Source organism: Bos grunniens, chromosome 11 (genome assembly GCF_055505025.1).
Source record: "Bos grunniens cultivar Pamir isolate PY7600 chromosome 11, Bosgru_T2T1.0, whole genome shotgun sequence".
NCBI classification, from domain to species: Eukaryota; Metazoa; Chordata; class Mammalia; order Artiodactyla; family Bovidae; genus Bos; species Bos grunniens.
In genome coordinates, this window is record NC_141175.1 from 79,157,847 (window position 1) to 79,174,336 (window position 16,490).

Sequence of the window (16,490 nt, forward strand, 5' to 3'; positions counted from 1 at the left end):
TTAGACTTTTTCTAACCCTCTGATTTCCCCTCAGATTCTTAACTCTTCTCATCAGGGAGACTGAAGTCTGACAACCTCATACTAAGAGGTCAACAGCCCTTTTGGAGGTAAGGAAAGAAGACCAGATATTCATGTTAAGGTCAGTTTTCAAAGGCACTTCCTCCCTTTTCCTTTTCCTGAATGTAGGCCCTCCTACTAAAAAAAAATTTTTTATTTGAATTTGTAATTGCTAGCACAAAACCCAACATAGATTAACAGATAAAAAACAAGAAAAAGAAAGGCTTTTGCTTCTCAATGCTTGTCTGTAAAAACCACATTGGTGTGTTTTGTACTTTTTGGCTGGTGTCTTGTGAACTCACACATCCAAGTGAAATTACTATTGCTACTAAATGAGTCAGTCCTGATGGCAAATGTGAATTTAATTGAGCAGATGTATAAAAATATAACCTTGAAAAAAACTCAGTGCTGGTAGGTGGAAACATTCCTGACAGCCAACCAAAATAAAGGTAGTGGTGTGTGTCTGTGTGTGTGTCAGAGGCTGAGGTTATGTCTCATGCGGTGAAGACTGAGAGGTTAAACAAAGGACCTGAAGAGCACAAAGTATAGGATAAGTCTATAATGATGGCATTTCAGGCTTCAGCAAGGGAGGGTTTTCTGGGTAGCAAGAACTTCCTACTGACTCCTGCCTGGCACTGCTGAAACCAAAGAATCTTACCTGGGCAGAGATAAGAGGGTGGAGGGGTGCTGGGTAGATGCTTCTCATTTATTTAAATTATAATTTGTCTAAACTTTTTTCTCCATGGTGAGCTCTGTGATATAGGCATCAGTCCTATCTTCCCAGCGGATGCTGGGCCGGATGGCTCAGTGCCTGGCTCCCAGGATGCACTCAGTACATTGAGATGAGAGAACCGCGGGTTGAAGGCTGGCCCTCGGGGCACAGGGCTGGGAAAGGGAGGAAGCAGGACCGCTGCTCACTGTTGCACAGGTGGTGCACTGCATACCTCTATGGTGCAAAGGCTTCTGGAGAGTTCTGCACGTAGGCAGCAGCCCTCAAGAGACACGGCTCAGTGGCCAGAGTCATGGAAAACCTGGCCTGGCCCTAGAATCAAGCGACAATGTGAGGAAGTGAAGTGTTCCAAGGCCAAGGGAGTAGAAGACTTCTCCTTGCTTCCTCAGCTCTTCCTGTCCTCCCACTTCTGGGAGGGGAAGTATCAGGGCCATGGATAAACACACAGGTTTTAGCGTCTCAGGAAGCTGACCCCGAGCCAGAGTCTCGTCTTTTCCCAGATATTTCGCCCTCACCAACCAGCTGACACAGGCACAACCTCCTTCTTCTCAACCTCTGCAGGTTGACGTTTCCTCTGTGCTGATGACAGTTGGACTGGATACTTCTTAGCTGCACAGTGCAGGGTGTTTAGTTGCATCTCTGGCTTCACCCACTAGATGCCAATAGCACCCCTCCCCTCCAAGTTGAGACAACTAAAATATCTCCAGACATTGCCAGATGTCTCTGGGGGATGATGGAAGTGTGGGGGGCCGGGAGGGGAAAGGGCAAAGTCATCCCTAGGTGAAGACCTCTGCTCTGATCATTCATAATGAAACGGCCCATCTAGGGTACCGGCGGGGTGCTCACTGGAAGGTGTGTCAGGTTGGTGTCCAGGGCCCAGGGTGAGTGATCAGCTCTGCTGGGGGCATCCTAGCTGCCTCAGGTGCTACAGGGTCTTCTTTTGCCAGCGCCTGGCATAGTGTCTGGCACATCCAAGTGCCCAATAAATAGGTGTGGAATAAATGAGTGAGTGAACATATTCTCTTTGCTTCCTTCACTGCTCGTAGCCCAATTGTGACCACCTATGGATGTGTTTTTTAACTTATTCCCCACCTTCTCCTGCTGGATCACAGGCTCCACAAGGCAAGAATGATGGCTGTTACACTCACGCAGCGTCTAGCACAATGCTAGAGGAAAACACTGCGCAATGCACATAGGAAAGCACTCAACAGACAGTTGTTCATTGATCAAGGAATTGGAGGGAGGGAGAGGAAGAGAAATAGATGTGGGAGGCAGGGAAGGAAGGAAGATGAGAGAAAGAAGGGAAGAGGAAGGAAACAATGAACTGCAGAAAGAAGCAACATGTTCTGATGTAGCATTTTCCAAAACATGGTACGAGTCCCCTCCAGACACCTGTGAAATGATTTTAGGCCTTTTTACTATTTTTATAGGATGATTTATGTTAATAAATTATGTAAGTGATACTGATTTTCCATTTATGATAGTGATGTAATATTTCTGTATATATACAATTAGGTAAATATTGGGACTTGACTTGGAAAACAAGAAAAATAAACCATGATAGAGCAGGTATTTTGATATGGCCAATTTTGGCGCTGTGGCATGCTGACTCTGAACTTTGGGGTGTTCTGATGGGTGAGAGGAGCCAGGAACAGAAGTCAGGGTTCCTGGGCTGTCATGGCCTCAACCCAGTGGGGTGACCCTCCCCAGGTAAACTGGTCTATTTACATTCCCTGCACCTCACCTCCCTGAGCATTCCCAGGGGGACAGATAACTTCATTTACTTGCCATAGTACAAGTATCTCAATGTTGTAGCCATGGTTGTACTGAGCAAGTACTAAGCATTATCATCTGTAAGGGACTATTTTGCGGCGTGGGAAAGTCTATTACATCTGAGTCCATTGTGGTCACAGGGATCTTGAGAGGACACATCTTTTCTGATCAGTGTCGCTGTTGTCGACACAGGTGTACAGCGTCTCCCCTTCCCTACCTTTCTCTCTTTCCCGTTGCAAGCCCCAGAGGTAGACAGGCATGTGTGGCAGATCAGGAAAGGGGGTACTACCCCCAGAATGTGAGCAGTAGGGGTGACCCCAGCACCACCGGGGTTGGTTCTCCCCCTCTGCAGCTCTGGAGGATACACAAGTGCACAGAGCTTTCCTCTGGGAATGCAGATGTGGTGCCCCTTGACCACAAGAAGAGCAATCTGCCCTGGGCTCGATTTCTCAACAGCAGCCCCTGTAGTACACCTGAAGTCCCAGTGGTGACTGCCCTCCACCCCTTCTGTTGGGCAGAGGTGGGATGGGGAAAGGGGTGGGGGCAGGGGGAAGGCTGGGGAGCAGAAAGAGGGCAAGGGCCGATGACTCACAGCTTTCAGGATGCTGACCGCCTCCTTGCTGAGCCAGACCGGGTAGAGCACGTCGTCATGGAGGATGGACTCAAACAAATCGTCCTCGTTGTCAGCCTCGAAGGGGGGCTGCCCGGCCATCATCTCGTACATCAGTACCCCCAGGGCCCACCAGTCCACTGAAGGGCCGTACTCCAGCTCCTGCAGGATCTGTTTGGGAGATGGGCAACATCAGGGCCCCTCTGCAGGCTGCCTCCCCGAGGCCACGCCTGCACCACAAGTGGCCTTGCGAAGACCTGGGTTTCTATTTCCAGCTTGTTCTTCCATAGAGTAGGGCTGCCTTATAAAAATTTGGGTTCTAAATCAGCTAGTTGAGTGAAAATTGAGTTTGGGAGGCACAGCGTAGGGGCCAGGTTTCCAGAGTCAACACCCACAGTCTGCTTTCCAGTGGGAACAAATTACAGCTTCTTTGCTTGAGTACCAGATGAAGTTCCTGACTTGCATGGAGGGCCAGGTGAAAAAATTGTGCATATTCTCGACACTAAAATCACAGTGAGTGAGTGCAGCAAATTTAGGTCTCCCCTCAATAAAAAAGGGTGATCAGAACCTCAGTCCTCTCTAGATAGTGACAACGCTGAATTCACGGAGCCCTGGGCTCTTGGAAAAGAAACTACAGTTAATAAATCTCCCCACCCATTTGTGTTCTAATCATAAAGGACCACTATGCTCTTGCATATTCTGAGAAAAGACCCATTTCTATTATTCTTCATGACTCTCCTAAGGCCTTCTGACAAATCATTTTCCTTCCTTTATAAAGCCCCAGAACCCCTTAAAAAAGTGATTGAGTGCTATTTTACCTTTATAACAGCTTTTACATAGATTATTTTCTTTTTCCTAATTTACTGGTGAAAAAATTAAACTTTTAATTAAGTGACTTGCAGGAAATAAAGCCAGATTTATGCACTCATTCCAATCTTACTTCAGATTTGACTAAGTTCAAAGTTTGTTTTATCCATTACTAAATATTGTTAAACATGACACTAATCTGCTTTGTGGTATATTCATTATAATTAGCTCACAATTTTGTGCTCAAACATATAATAAACTCCATCAATTTCTTACCATATTATTTCACTTATTGCTTGTTAGTTTCACACTGAGAAAACCAAAGAGGTATAGATTTTAATTAGCTTAACACGTGGGTTTGTTTTGTCAGTGATCCTTGCATATTGAGTGGACTCCCTTGTTTTTATTTCAGGCATTCCATAAAATTCTCCCTATTCCAAGAGCTCAAATCAAATCCTGGTTGTCTGGTGCATTTTGTCTTTGCATTTTTCTTTGACAAATCCTCCAAATAAGGATTTGCCACTTCTCTTATCTATGTTCTCCCTGCCTCTTCCTCCAAGTATATGGAGTCAGACTCGCTCAGGTTACATGCACTTAGCACATGATGCTGAAGACACGCTGACATCAGCTTCCTGCAGAATGGTGTGTGAGGACTCAAGTTTTACAAACAGAATCAGAATGTCAGTGCAGGAGAGGAACTCTGAGTCGAGAAGCTGCAGAACTTTTGGGAAAGCAAGTGAATTCCCCCTCCTAATTTTTCTGCAGTGCTGGCCAGGTGCTAGAGATAGAAGATAAACCAGGAGGTACCTAATTTCACCCCAAGTTTGGCATTACATTTCTGGGTGATCTCAAGCCAGACAGTTGACTTCCTCATTTATCATATGAGGCTCAGATCCTCAGCTTAACCTCACAAGATTAATTAAGATAGAAGATTCCGAAAGCCTACTGCAAATACAAAGCTCTATATAATTGCAAGGTGGTACTAAATCTAATCTTACTTCTACAAGGTTTCATCTCCATGTGTGTATAGTATGTAGCAGGTCAGAGCAGAAAGAATGCTGGGTTGTCCCCACTGCTAAGGAAGTGATGTTCCCACTCCACAGTGATATTTTCTTCTTATCAGTCAGTAGGACCAGGCGAGGTGCTGCCCAGAGACAGCGGGGCAGGTGAGAGGTCATCTCTGATTGCTCTCAGTGCTATCATTCTATAAAGAATTCCAAAAAGTGAAGGGAGGAGGAGCACGACTGGAGTGCACATCGTCAAAGGGGTGTATTCTAAAGACACCTCCCCAAATGGCAATGGTCATCCAGCCTGCGGGTCACCCCAGGCAGCTAACTTCTCAGGTCACCTATTTCAGAATGAAGCTCCAGCTCAGTTCTCAGATTACCAGACAGAAGACGAGGTTGAACTCAGGTATCTGGTCTGAGGTCTGCTCAAAATGCCCTTCTTAAGGTTGCAGACTGCTTGGGATTAAATCAAAAGGTGGGAGAAGCATTTTGACAACAGTAAAAAAAAAAAAATGCACATTTTAGGACTCTTTAGAACTTAGAATGAAAAGGAACGTGAGCAAATGCAGCCAACTTTAAATTATTTGGGGCTGGTAATCTGCTTGGTTAGGACCTTTGATGTCTTAGTCCAGTAGTCAGTACATGGTATCTGAAAGGTCAAAGATATAGGCTCCACTGAGAAGCCAGTAAAGCTGCTCGGTGCCAAAGCCAAAGTCTGAGCCTCCCTCAACCTTGAAAGACCCAGAGCCCCAGCCTGGCTCACTGTGGTACCACCTTCAAGGTCATGGTTATCACCAAAAGCTTTCCTCCAAAAAGATTTCCTGGATTTCTCCAACCTTTCTCCTAGTCTCTGGCACCCTAAGACCTCTGGCACCCTAAGACCTCTGGCCTTAAGATTTGACAGGCACTTTCCACATACTATCATGATTTTAGCTATTTTTTTTTTTTCATGGTCAACTGTCTCCCCAGGGCATCCATAAGCCACCAGAGGATAGGGGCTTTAGCAGTTTTCTGGATCTACTCGTGACTAGCCTGTTTGCAACACTCAGGGAGACTGGCTGCCAGGTATGACCACTGTGTGTGTCTTCCAGGGCATGCTCCCTTCTCTCCTGGGCTCTGGGGACCCTGGTGCTAAGGTAGCTACCCGCTAACCTCAGGGCAGGGCAGGTACAGCTGGGTGTGGTGGGGAGGTAGCTTCCAGGTGACCCCGTGTGTGCTCAGACAGGATGGTGCTAAGGAAACCACCAGAGCTGCACTGCCCACCTTTCCCCAGGCGCCTCCCGAGGCTTCCAGTTTGGGGTGGCATCTTTGATAAAATCCTCCTCAGGTTTGACCCTAATTATCTGCTTCCAATCACCTTGTCATGGATGGAGCTGGTGAGAAGGCAAGTCTTCACATGCCATGGGAGGGTACCTGGCATGGCAGCCAACCCCTAGATGGGTCAGAGCTGGGGGAGAAGAACAGGCATTGGGCCTAATGACGCCAGGCACTTCCCAGGGCTGGCCACCATTGTCTGGGGAGCAGGTGAGGAGATAGGGGAGGGGTTGTCATGGAGGTCAGCCAGGGGCATGTGGTGGAAAGAGAAGCCTCAGGGTACAGTCAGTGCCTCAGAAGGTGTCTCTGGTTTCAGGGTTAGCCAGGCATCTCACAACCCCTCCTATTTGGATATAGGCTTATGCTTTCTGAAGCATTTCCATGCTCTAATCGCATTAGATTCTCAAAACGCTTGATGAGGCGGCTAGGGCAGGAATTATCATTCCCACTTGAAAGATGAAGAATCTGAGGGTCAAAAATATTTTGTGACTTGGTGAAGGTCACATGGGGGCTTTAGTGGTTAAGTCCAGCCTGGATTCTCAACTCTTAGTACTGTGCTTTGCCCACCCCACTGCATGACCCAACAACCATGATGACTGTGATGGAGCCACTGTTGACCCAATACTTACTGTGGTCTGGGCACTGGGCTAAATGCCTTAGTGGCATAATTTCATTTAACCTTCTCAGTGACCCTTTGATAAAGGTAGCAATACCCTCATCAGCTATAATTTGCCTACAGTAGGGCCAGGAATCACTTGGCATTTCACACAGAGTGGTGGTGCTGCATAGTAGACACAGCGCAGAGCGAGAAGGCTCAGTGTCTGGGTCCCACGATAAAACAGAAACCACAGCTATCCATTGTGAGTTTTGCCAACGGGTTGCCTTTCATCAAAGTCGTGTGGGTGTTCTGTTCATCATAAAGTGAATGTTTGTCTTGGGCTGGGTCCTTGACTACTACACTAAGCAGTCAAGCCTTTGACTCTGACATCAATTCACGGAGGGCCTAGTACCAACCATTCTGATGACAAAGAGTGAATGAGGAAGGTGGTGGAAAAACAGGTCTCAACTGAGAGCCCTTGCTTTCCATTTCTCCTTGAAGGTTAAACTCCTAATGTTTCCACTAAAAGAACTTACTAGTAGAGGCAGTCTGAAATCTCTACTCTTTTAGAAGATAGAAGTTCCAGTGAGACTTTACCTATTACCATCCTCACTCTGCGGACCTCCTCAGGCCTCCCTGTGTCTTATCTGGGCTGTAAAAACCCTCAACCAATCTTCTCTGGCCCTCTAGCTTCTGATATACATTCCTGTTGCCTGTCTTCTTTCTGGGACAGGTCTGATGATGCCCCTCCCTCCACTGGGAAAACTTCCGTGGATCCACAGATCCTATAGAATAAAGGCCCCTTTCCTTGGTCCTTTTTCCTAATCTTGCTCATTACTAAGAGCACTAAGAAATCCTCTGTTCTGGCCATACCATCTTCCTTTCTAAAAAAGGCCAAGAATGTTCTCATCCTCCAGGCTTTGCTCATGTTGGAGTATTACAAGTTCCTATTTATTTATTTATTCATTCAACAAACCATTACTAAGAGACTGATTTGTGTGCCAGAGATTAGAAACAAAGTCTCTGCCTTAAAGGATTCAGAGCCCAGGGACACAGAATCTCCTCCCCTACCCCACACCCACCCAACGCTTCCTGTTGTTTTCGGGAATGCCCACCCCTCCCCACCTCCACAACTGCACCCCACCAAAGGAAATCCTGCTGACTCTCTGCAACTCAATTCATCCACCAGGTGCCCTAAGAAACCTTCCCTGAGTCCTGAGGTTACCATCTTGTGTACCTGTTTATTCTGCTGAACTAGCTGTCACTCTCTCGAGACACAAAGGCCTTTTAGGAGAGCCACCAGGGTCTCAGTCATTCTTCATCCTCACACCACTTTCTGTCTAGCAGGTGCTCGAACAGTGCCCACTGGAAGGAAATGAAATCTGGCTGTGCTAACTCCTACTCACCATGGACAATGCTTAAGGGGACTAGTACTTCCTTCTTACCTCACATGTTTCAGAACCCTTGAGACCATTTTTATTAAATACCTGTGACAGACCATGTCTTAAATCTGAATCATTCCACACCAGGTATCTCTCAGTCTGGGCAGACTGACCTGGAGAAAACTCAGAGCAAAGAAAACATATTATGATGAACAAGATATCTAAGCAACTTTCATAAAAGGCAACCCATTGGTGAGGCTCACAGTGAACATCTCTGATCTCCATTAAAACGAGGCTCATATGCGCTCCTCTTCCTGATCAACCTTGTGTGCCTGGTATGCAGAATCCAGGATACATTAGAAACGGCAGCTAATTTTTGGTTTTACTGTAGGCAATTGAAGCTGTATAGCTAAACTCCGCCTTTATCAATGGTGCTCCTTTGCTCTGGTTACTAAAAAGTGAAAATAGAACTTTCCTGGTGGATCAGTGGTAAAGAATCCTCCTATAAATGCAGGAGACACAGGTTAAATCCCTGACTGGGGAGGATCCCACATGCCATGAAGCAACTAAGCTTATGTGCCACAACTACTGAGCCTGTGCTCTAGAGCCCAGGAACTGCAACTACTGGAGCTCACGTGCCCTAGAACCTGTGCTCTGTGATGAGGAAGCCATCACAATGAGGGGCACACATCACAGCCAGAGAGAGCCCCTGCTCCCTGCAACTACAGAAAAGCCTGTGCAGCCACCAAGATCCAGGACAGCCAACAAAAATAAATAATTAAAAAATAAAACCCAGTACTACCTTAAGAAAAGTAAAAACAATAATACAAGTCAACAAACATTGCTTGGTCCTAGCTTCGTGATGCTTCTGGACTGGGATGAGATGGGATGCTCAGTGAGGGCCTGGCTAGCTTCAGGGAAAGGCCTGTTATTCTCAGTTCACCGTTCTCTCCTCATCACCACCACTTCCTTATGGAGAAATTGATATGCCTTTTACCTTTCCTTTTTTCCCTCCTCCCTGGAATTCATCCTGGTTTTCCAGAGCCTTCACCCAGCACTGCTAGATGACCCCAACACATGAGGATGAACTCAGGCCTCAGCACTGGCAGTGGGAGGATGTAGCCCCTTATCTTCATGGTCTTACCTCGGGAGCGATGTAGTCGGGTGTCCCGCAGAAAGTGGTGGTCGTCACACCATTCAGAATCCCTTCCTTGCACATCCCAAAGTCAGCCAGCTTGCAATGACCTTCTGCATCCAAAAGGATATTGTCCAGTTTCAAATCCCTATAAGACAGGGCAGAACCACATGATTAATGCTTCACTTATCCCAATATGACCTTTCTAGTTGGAGAGATACGCACATCTCAGGGAAATCTGCTACAGAAAGGGAAGTCTTCAAGGAGGCTTTACCTGCCAAAAACCGACCACAGTCCAGGGCTCTCACCCACATGGCCACCCCCCCAAAGATGACCCCATTTACTCCAACATGAGGGAGGAATTTCTGTAACCTCAGGAATGTCTAAACCCTCTTTGGTTTAAAAAAGTCAGCAGCTATTCATTGAAGCCCTACTATATGTGGAAATTTGTGTTATTCAGATCATGTGTTAGTCATAGGAATCAGCTGGAAGGACAAGAATGACATACTGGAGCCAGGGAAGCAGATAAAACACGTAAGAACCAAGTGCTACTTTACAAGGCACTATGTGAGTTATTGTTTTCAGTGGGGAGATCACTGATGGCTGGTGTAGGTAGGGAGGGCTTCCAGGAAACTGACTCTCAAGAGAAAGGACAGAACATGAAGAGAAAAGGTGAGAGGGAGGGGAGGGCCAGCATGATAGATGCAAAAGGCGATGAGGAGACCAGAGACCTGGGTCCCAGGATATAGTGAGGCAGGACAGGCATGTTGAAAACAACCATCAGGAGCCTAGGATACCAGGAAGAAGGAAGTTGACATTCATGGTGAAGGGCTGAGGATAACTGAAGCCCAGCCTGCACAAGCAGGAAGCATTTGCAAGAACAGCCTCCTGGGGGCAAGCAGGCTGAGGGGGGGAAGGGGCTGAGTGCAGGAAAGAAGGCACACAAGCTGCAATTCCCCGGACCCATAAAGCTGGGTGGTTCTCAGGCCTCAGCCAGTGCGGCTCCCACATGGCCAGTTCTACAGTTTGGGGTTCCACATAAGACCTCGCATATAATCTAGGATTCTGGGTGATAAATCCCTTACCAGGAAAGTCTGCAAATTCTAGACCTGTCTCATAGAAAGATCCAGATGGAGGTCCTCACCCTGGGTCTCTCTCAGCAGTCACTCTGGGGTGGGGGTGGGGGGGTCTTGCAAAGACAGCTGATTCCACAGCACACAGAGCAAGAGGGACCTTTCTCACAGGCCTGCTGGCGTCTGGACTTGAACTCCAGCCACCGTCAGGAATCCAGGCCTGAGTGCAAAGGTGCAGCAGGAAGCACTCTAAGGCTGGCCTGTCTTGCACCCGTGGCCCCATTTCCTCGTACAGCTGGGACTTCTTGAGAAAAAAGAAAGCACATAAAATGTGCTGCTCTAAGCAAATGCCTGGGAACTACAGAAAGAAGAGTGGATCCGATCAGCCGAGCCCCTGGGACCAGGGCTCACCAAGTCCCCTCTCTGGCCACTGTGTGTGGTCAAGGCTGGGTTCTAGCTGGGGCAATGAGGGTGGGAAATGACGAGAGGAACACGACCTGGGCTCAGGTAGCCTGGGTGATAGTCACTACAGGCGTTAGGTCCTGTGCAGGTCTGTAATCTCATGCGCTGGTGGGAAGGACTACTGTGGTGTGTCAAAGTAGCCCATCTTCAACAACTTTACACATGAGGCAACAGAGCGGGAGCTGGGAGTCCTGCAAACATGCGAGTGGCTGACTCCATAGCTCCACCGAGTTAGGGCCCCTACTTGCTCTCTAGACTGGAGCTGCCTTCTAAGACCCACTCCTGCCCACCATGATCACCATGGCAACACTCAGGCTGCTAATAACCAAAGCCTGCAGGAAGCACACCTGGTCATCGACAAACCACAGTCCTATTCTGAACAACCGACAATTAGGAAAAGCACTCTCTGCATGACAGTGGCAGAAACTAACCAAGGGAAGACGGAAGAGGTAAGTGATTTCTGTAAGGTGACAGGGTGCTGATGGAACTAGAACCTGAAGGTGGGCACCACTGCCTCTGGGTATGACACTCCCCCACCTTCTGGCCTTCTCAGTGACAGATTTTCAATGCCAGCCACCAACCCCAAATTTAAAAGGAGCCCCGCACGCCATTGATCAAAGCGCTCTCTTTGAAAATGTTCGTTACGTCACAGGAAAGACTCGTTTGCTTCTATGTGAATGGAATAGATCCAGTAGCTTCTGAGCCAGCCTGAACCTTGCCCTCATTCTGAAAATCGGGACTCAGCATTTCCGGTCCATCAGGCTCAGCCTTTCCTTCTGCTTGGGGCTCCTACTCAGAGTAAGAGAAGGTGAACCTTCAGTTCCTCCCTGTCTCCCATTCTTCTCTGCCCTCCCTTGCCCTGGCCCAGGCGCACATCATCCCTGGGCTCTCTGCCCCTCTGCTTCTAGGAGACAGAAGCCACTCCTGATGAAGGCCAGGGTGGCCCCCAGGGCGGAGCACATTTTGCTGGCAGCTGCCCCTCTGCTGTGGCGAAGGGAGGCCCCAGGCCAAAGCATCTCTTCCTGCTCTTGTCACTGGTGCCTGACATATTCCTCAGATTCCCCCTCCACCGTCTATATTTATCTAAACTTCAACTCCCCACACGAAACCAAGTCCCAGGGAAGACTTCATGATTTATGTTCCTTTCCTTTGTAACAGGAAAGATTAGCATAGCTTGAAAGACCCCTGGGTGCCTGAAAGGCCCTTGCTGCTGCTGAGTTACTTCAGTCTTGTCCGACCCTCAGGGACCCCATGGACTGCAGCCTTCCAGGCTCCTCCATCCATGGGATTTTCCAGGCAAGAGTCCTGGAGTGGGGTGCCATCGCCCTTAGTGGAACTGTATTTCTCTGGGGGGTCTTCTAGTCTCAGTAAAAAGAAAAATACCACAGGGACCAAACATGTCCTGTCTCAGGCTCTCAGTGAGTTCCCAGGTGGGGTTTCAGGGGATGGCAGTGCTCAGGAAAGCCCAGGGCCAGGGTTGCTCAGGTGGAGAAAGAGAGAGGAGGGGTGGGGATGAAGACTGCCGGGGGAAGGGGGCAGCCTTGAAATTCTGCTTGCTGCGCAGCCGGTTGAAGAGTGTGGTCCCCTCGTGGTCTCCCTCCCTTCTCCAACCGCATTGCTGTTCCCTGCCTTTCTACTTGCTCTTCCTGCCCCAGGATTTCTCTCCTCTGGGCTTCTAGTGCTGCCTCTTTCTAGGGATGTCTAAGCTTCCCCAAGTAGCGGGGTCAGAAACAGTCCTTTCCCAGCCTTGCCTTCTCTGCAGTCCAGTTTGCATGGGAGAGTGACTGGACTTTTCCTTTTGAGAGAAATTTCCCCTGGCCCTTGGGTCATGGATGAGCAAGGAGTAGGTACTTGCCAAACTTGCGGACTGACTGCTTTGCAAAGAGGGGCACCTGCCTAGACATGAATCCTTCTCTATTCAATCCCCAAATACAAGGTCAGGGCACTTTTGAGGACTGGAACATTGTTTATGGGGTTGTTGTTCAGTTGCTATGTTTAACTCTTTGCCACCCTAGGTACTGCAGGATGCCAGGCCTCCCTCTTTCTCACTATCTCCCAGAGTTTGCCCAAGTTCCTGTCCATTGAATTGGTGATGCCATCCAACCATCTCATCCTATGTCACCCTCTTCTCCTTCTGCCTTCAATCTTTCCCAGCATCAGGGTCTTTTCCAATGATTCAGCTCTTTGCATCAGGTGACCAAAGTATTGGAGCTTGAGCATCAGTCCTTCCAATGAGTATTCAGGGTTGATTTTTTTTTAGGATTGACTGGTTTGATCTCCTTGCAGTCTAGGGGACTCTCAAGAGTCTTTTCCAACACCACAGTTCGAAATCATTGATCCTTTGGTTTAAGGAATAGGTTTTTTTTTCTTTTAATAATGGAAACAAATACAGCAACATCCCTTTCCCTATATATGAGCCAATGTGACTGGCCTTTATTAAGCTGATCTAGTAATAGTTTCACTCAATCTTTTTCAATAGGTAATACATTCATGTATTCATGTGTAAAGGGCGTATAGGAAACATTCTCCCCTCTGCCTCTGTCCCTTCCCCGCTACAGGCAATTACTTTTAACTTATTCCTTGTGCATCCTCTTGGTCACACTTTAGATGTAAATAAGAAAATGTGAATACACATTCATTTCCCCCCTTTAACTAACTGGGAGCTTGTTATATGCACTCATTTGTACCTTGTGTCTTTTACTTATTTACTGGATATACTGGAAATCTTTCTGTCTTGGTACATGAAGAACCTCCAAATTCTTTTCTATGGTTGCATAATACTCCATCATATTTTGGGGGAGCCTGTTTAAGATGCTTCTAATATTGTGCTATTATAAATAGCGCTGCTGTGACTTAGCTCGTACATATGAAATCTTTACATATATGAAGGTAATTGTGCATATATCCTAGAAATTTGAGTCTAATAGTACAAAAATGTAGACTTTGATGAATGTTGTCAAACTGCTCTCCTTGGAGGTTGAACAATTTATACTTCCAGAAGCATAGGTGATTGTTCCTGCTTGCTACCGTGGTGTGTTATCAGGTTTCTGGTAGTCTGATAGGTAAAAACAGTACTTCAGTATATATCCTTAGGTGTCTCTGTATGTTTGAGCAATTTTCCTAGGTTTAAAAGTGATCTGTATTTTTTTTTCTCCGTGAATTGTCTGTTACCCATTTTCCTTTTGTGGTGTGTGTTTTTTGTTGATTGTCAGGAGTTCTTTCTATATTAGGAAACAACCTTTGTGTGGGCTAAGAATTGCAAATGCTTGTCCCAGGTTATTCTTTGACTTTGACATTGCTTATGCCAGTTCTTGCCAGGCCAATATTATTTTTGATGTAAGTGAACTGATGTTTAATTTTATAGGTTTTAGAGTTTATGTTTTCATTTGAAAGGCTTTGTTCTACCTATTTCAAAGTTATAAAAGCATTCTCCCAAGGGTTTTCACTAGTACTTTTATGCTTTCATTATATAAAGATAAGTCCGTGATATGCTTGGAATTTATCTTGATAAAACGTGGGGAGTATAGATCCAACTTTGTTTTCAGACTTCTAGTAAAGTGTCCTAATCCCATATGTTAAATAGTTCATCTTTTCCTCATTAATTGAAAAACTACCTTTATCAAATACTGGTATTAAATGTCCATATATATTTGGATTTATTCCTTTACTCTTCACTCTATAACGTTGATCTGTACCACACTTTTTAAATTATTGTAGGTTTAAAATATATTTTAATTGACAGTAGGGCTGGTCCCCTCCTTCTCCTTTTTCAAAAGTTCCTGGCTACTCTTGCTTATTTATTTTTCCATTTGAACTTTAGAATCATCTGTCTAGTTTAAAAAAAAATTCTTAGTGATGTTTTTATTGGAAACATGTTTAAAGTTATAAATTAACTCAGGGAGAATTGATCTTTCTGTGATGTTGAGTCTTCCAATTCAATATCATTGTTTGTCTTTCCATTTGTTCAAGTCTCGTCTGTGTCCTGTCGGAGCATTTTAAAGTTCTCTCTCGTAGATCTTTTACCTTTTTGTTACATTTCATGGCAGCCTGCCCGTGGTCCCAATATTCACTCTCACTCTCTGCCATAGTGAAAGAATGTTGATTTCTTTTAAGCCAAGCACACAGCGATGCAGCTATAAACTACGATTTATAGCCTTCTTTAGAGCTGGGCATGGTTATGTGACTAGGTTCTAGCCAATCAGATGTGTGAAAGTCTCCTTGAAAGGAAGAGCCTTACTCTTCTCTTTCGTTTCTTCCTCTAGCCTATTACTTGAATGTGGATGTAATGCCTGGATCCTAGCAGCCACCTTCAACCCTGAAGATAAGGACCCTGCCCCAGGAATGGTCACTGGACTACCTATACTTCAAAATAACATTCACATGAAAAAGAAAAACTTGTATTTTATTTAAAGCACTGTTGTCTGGATTTTACATGTTAATTGCAAACTGAATCTACTTCTAAATAACCCAAGTTACTATTTTACATTTTACATTTCTATTGTATACAGTCTTGTCTTCCATTATATTTTCTATCAAGTTACACATGCTTGTACTAACTATTGATTTCTGCCAGCCATTCTGTGCTCTGACGCTATACTGAACTTTTGTTTTTGTAAAGGAGTTCTCCAGTTGATTCTCCTGGCTTTTCCAAATCATCTGTATTAGTGATTATTTTTATCTCTTCCTTTTCAGTGATTCTATTTCTAACCTATTTCTTCCATCTGGTTGTATTGACTAGAACCTTGAGAACAATGCTAAAGAATAATGGTGACAGTGAGCACTTTTGGTAGTTCCTGATTTTAGGGGGGTGCTCCTAGAATTTCCTCCTCAGGCAGAATACACTTGTCATGTGGCACCTGGATGAAGGCTATCTTCCTGTATTTCCCTACTAGATGGAGGATTTGTGAGAACTTCCATGGAGGCTCCATTCGTCCCCCAGCTGCTAGAGATCCAAATGGGCTGTGTAGGGGCTGGAGGGAGAGGTAGGGAGCAGGTCACATACTGTCCCTCTGGTCCAGGGTTTCTCACCCTTGGCACATTGGAATGGCATTTGATGCTGGATAATTCTTTGTTGTGGGAGGGCTGTCCTGTGCGTTGTAGGGTGTTTGGTAGCATCCCCATCTCTACACATTAGATGCTCTTAGCAACCCCCACCCACCAATTCGTAACAACCAAAAATGGCTCTAGACATTGTTAAACATCTCCTTGCAGGGTGTCTGGTGGACAACTGCTCCTTAAATTTAAGTCTTAAACAATGATCAAAAGCTCCAAGATGGCCTGACCCAGAGCATGAAGCCAAAGAGGGATTTGGGAGCCGTGCTCTGGCTACCAGGAAAGGGTGCATCTGCCCATGGAATCCTCTGCCATTTCATCCTGCCATTTCACCACAACAACCCTGCTGACATCTGGCATCAACAACCACCATTTTAAATGTATGAAGAAATGAATGCTTAGAAAAGGTGAGTTACTTGCCCAAGGCCACAGGTTGGTGAGAAGCAATGCTATGCTAACTCCACACAGCTGCCCGTGACCACCTTATGCC

The 16,490-nt window shown here is 46.2% G+C and overlaps 1 protein-coding gene across 6 annotated transcripts in view; it reads right to left on the minus strand.

The window, feature by feature from the left end:
* The window catches only part of PRKCE (protein kinase C epsilon), a 547,240-nt gene that overhangs the window by 28,956 nt on the left and 501,794 nt on the right, over positions 1–16,490 (minus strand). For all 6 annotated transcript variants that reach the window (XM_086327131.1, XM_086327130.1, XM_086327132.1 and 3 more), the window contains 2 exons: positions 9,423–9,561; positions 3,153–3,341 (listed from right to left, as the gene is read on the minus strand). In XM_086327131.1, coding sequence (XP_086183257.1) covers positions 3,153–3,341; positions 9,423–9,561 — 328 coding nt within the window. The remainder of the gene's footprint in view (positions 1–3,152; positions 3,342–9,422; positions 9,562–16,490) is intronic.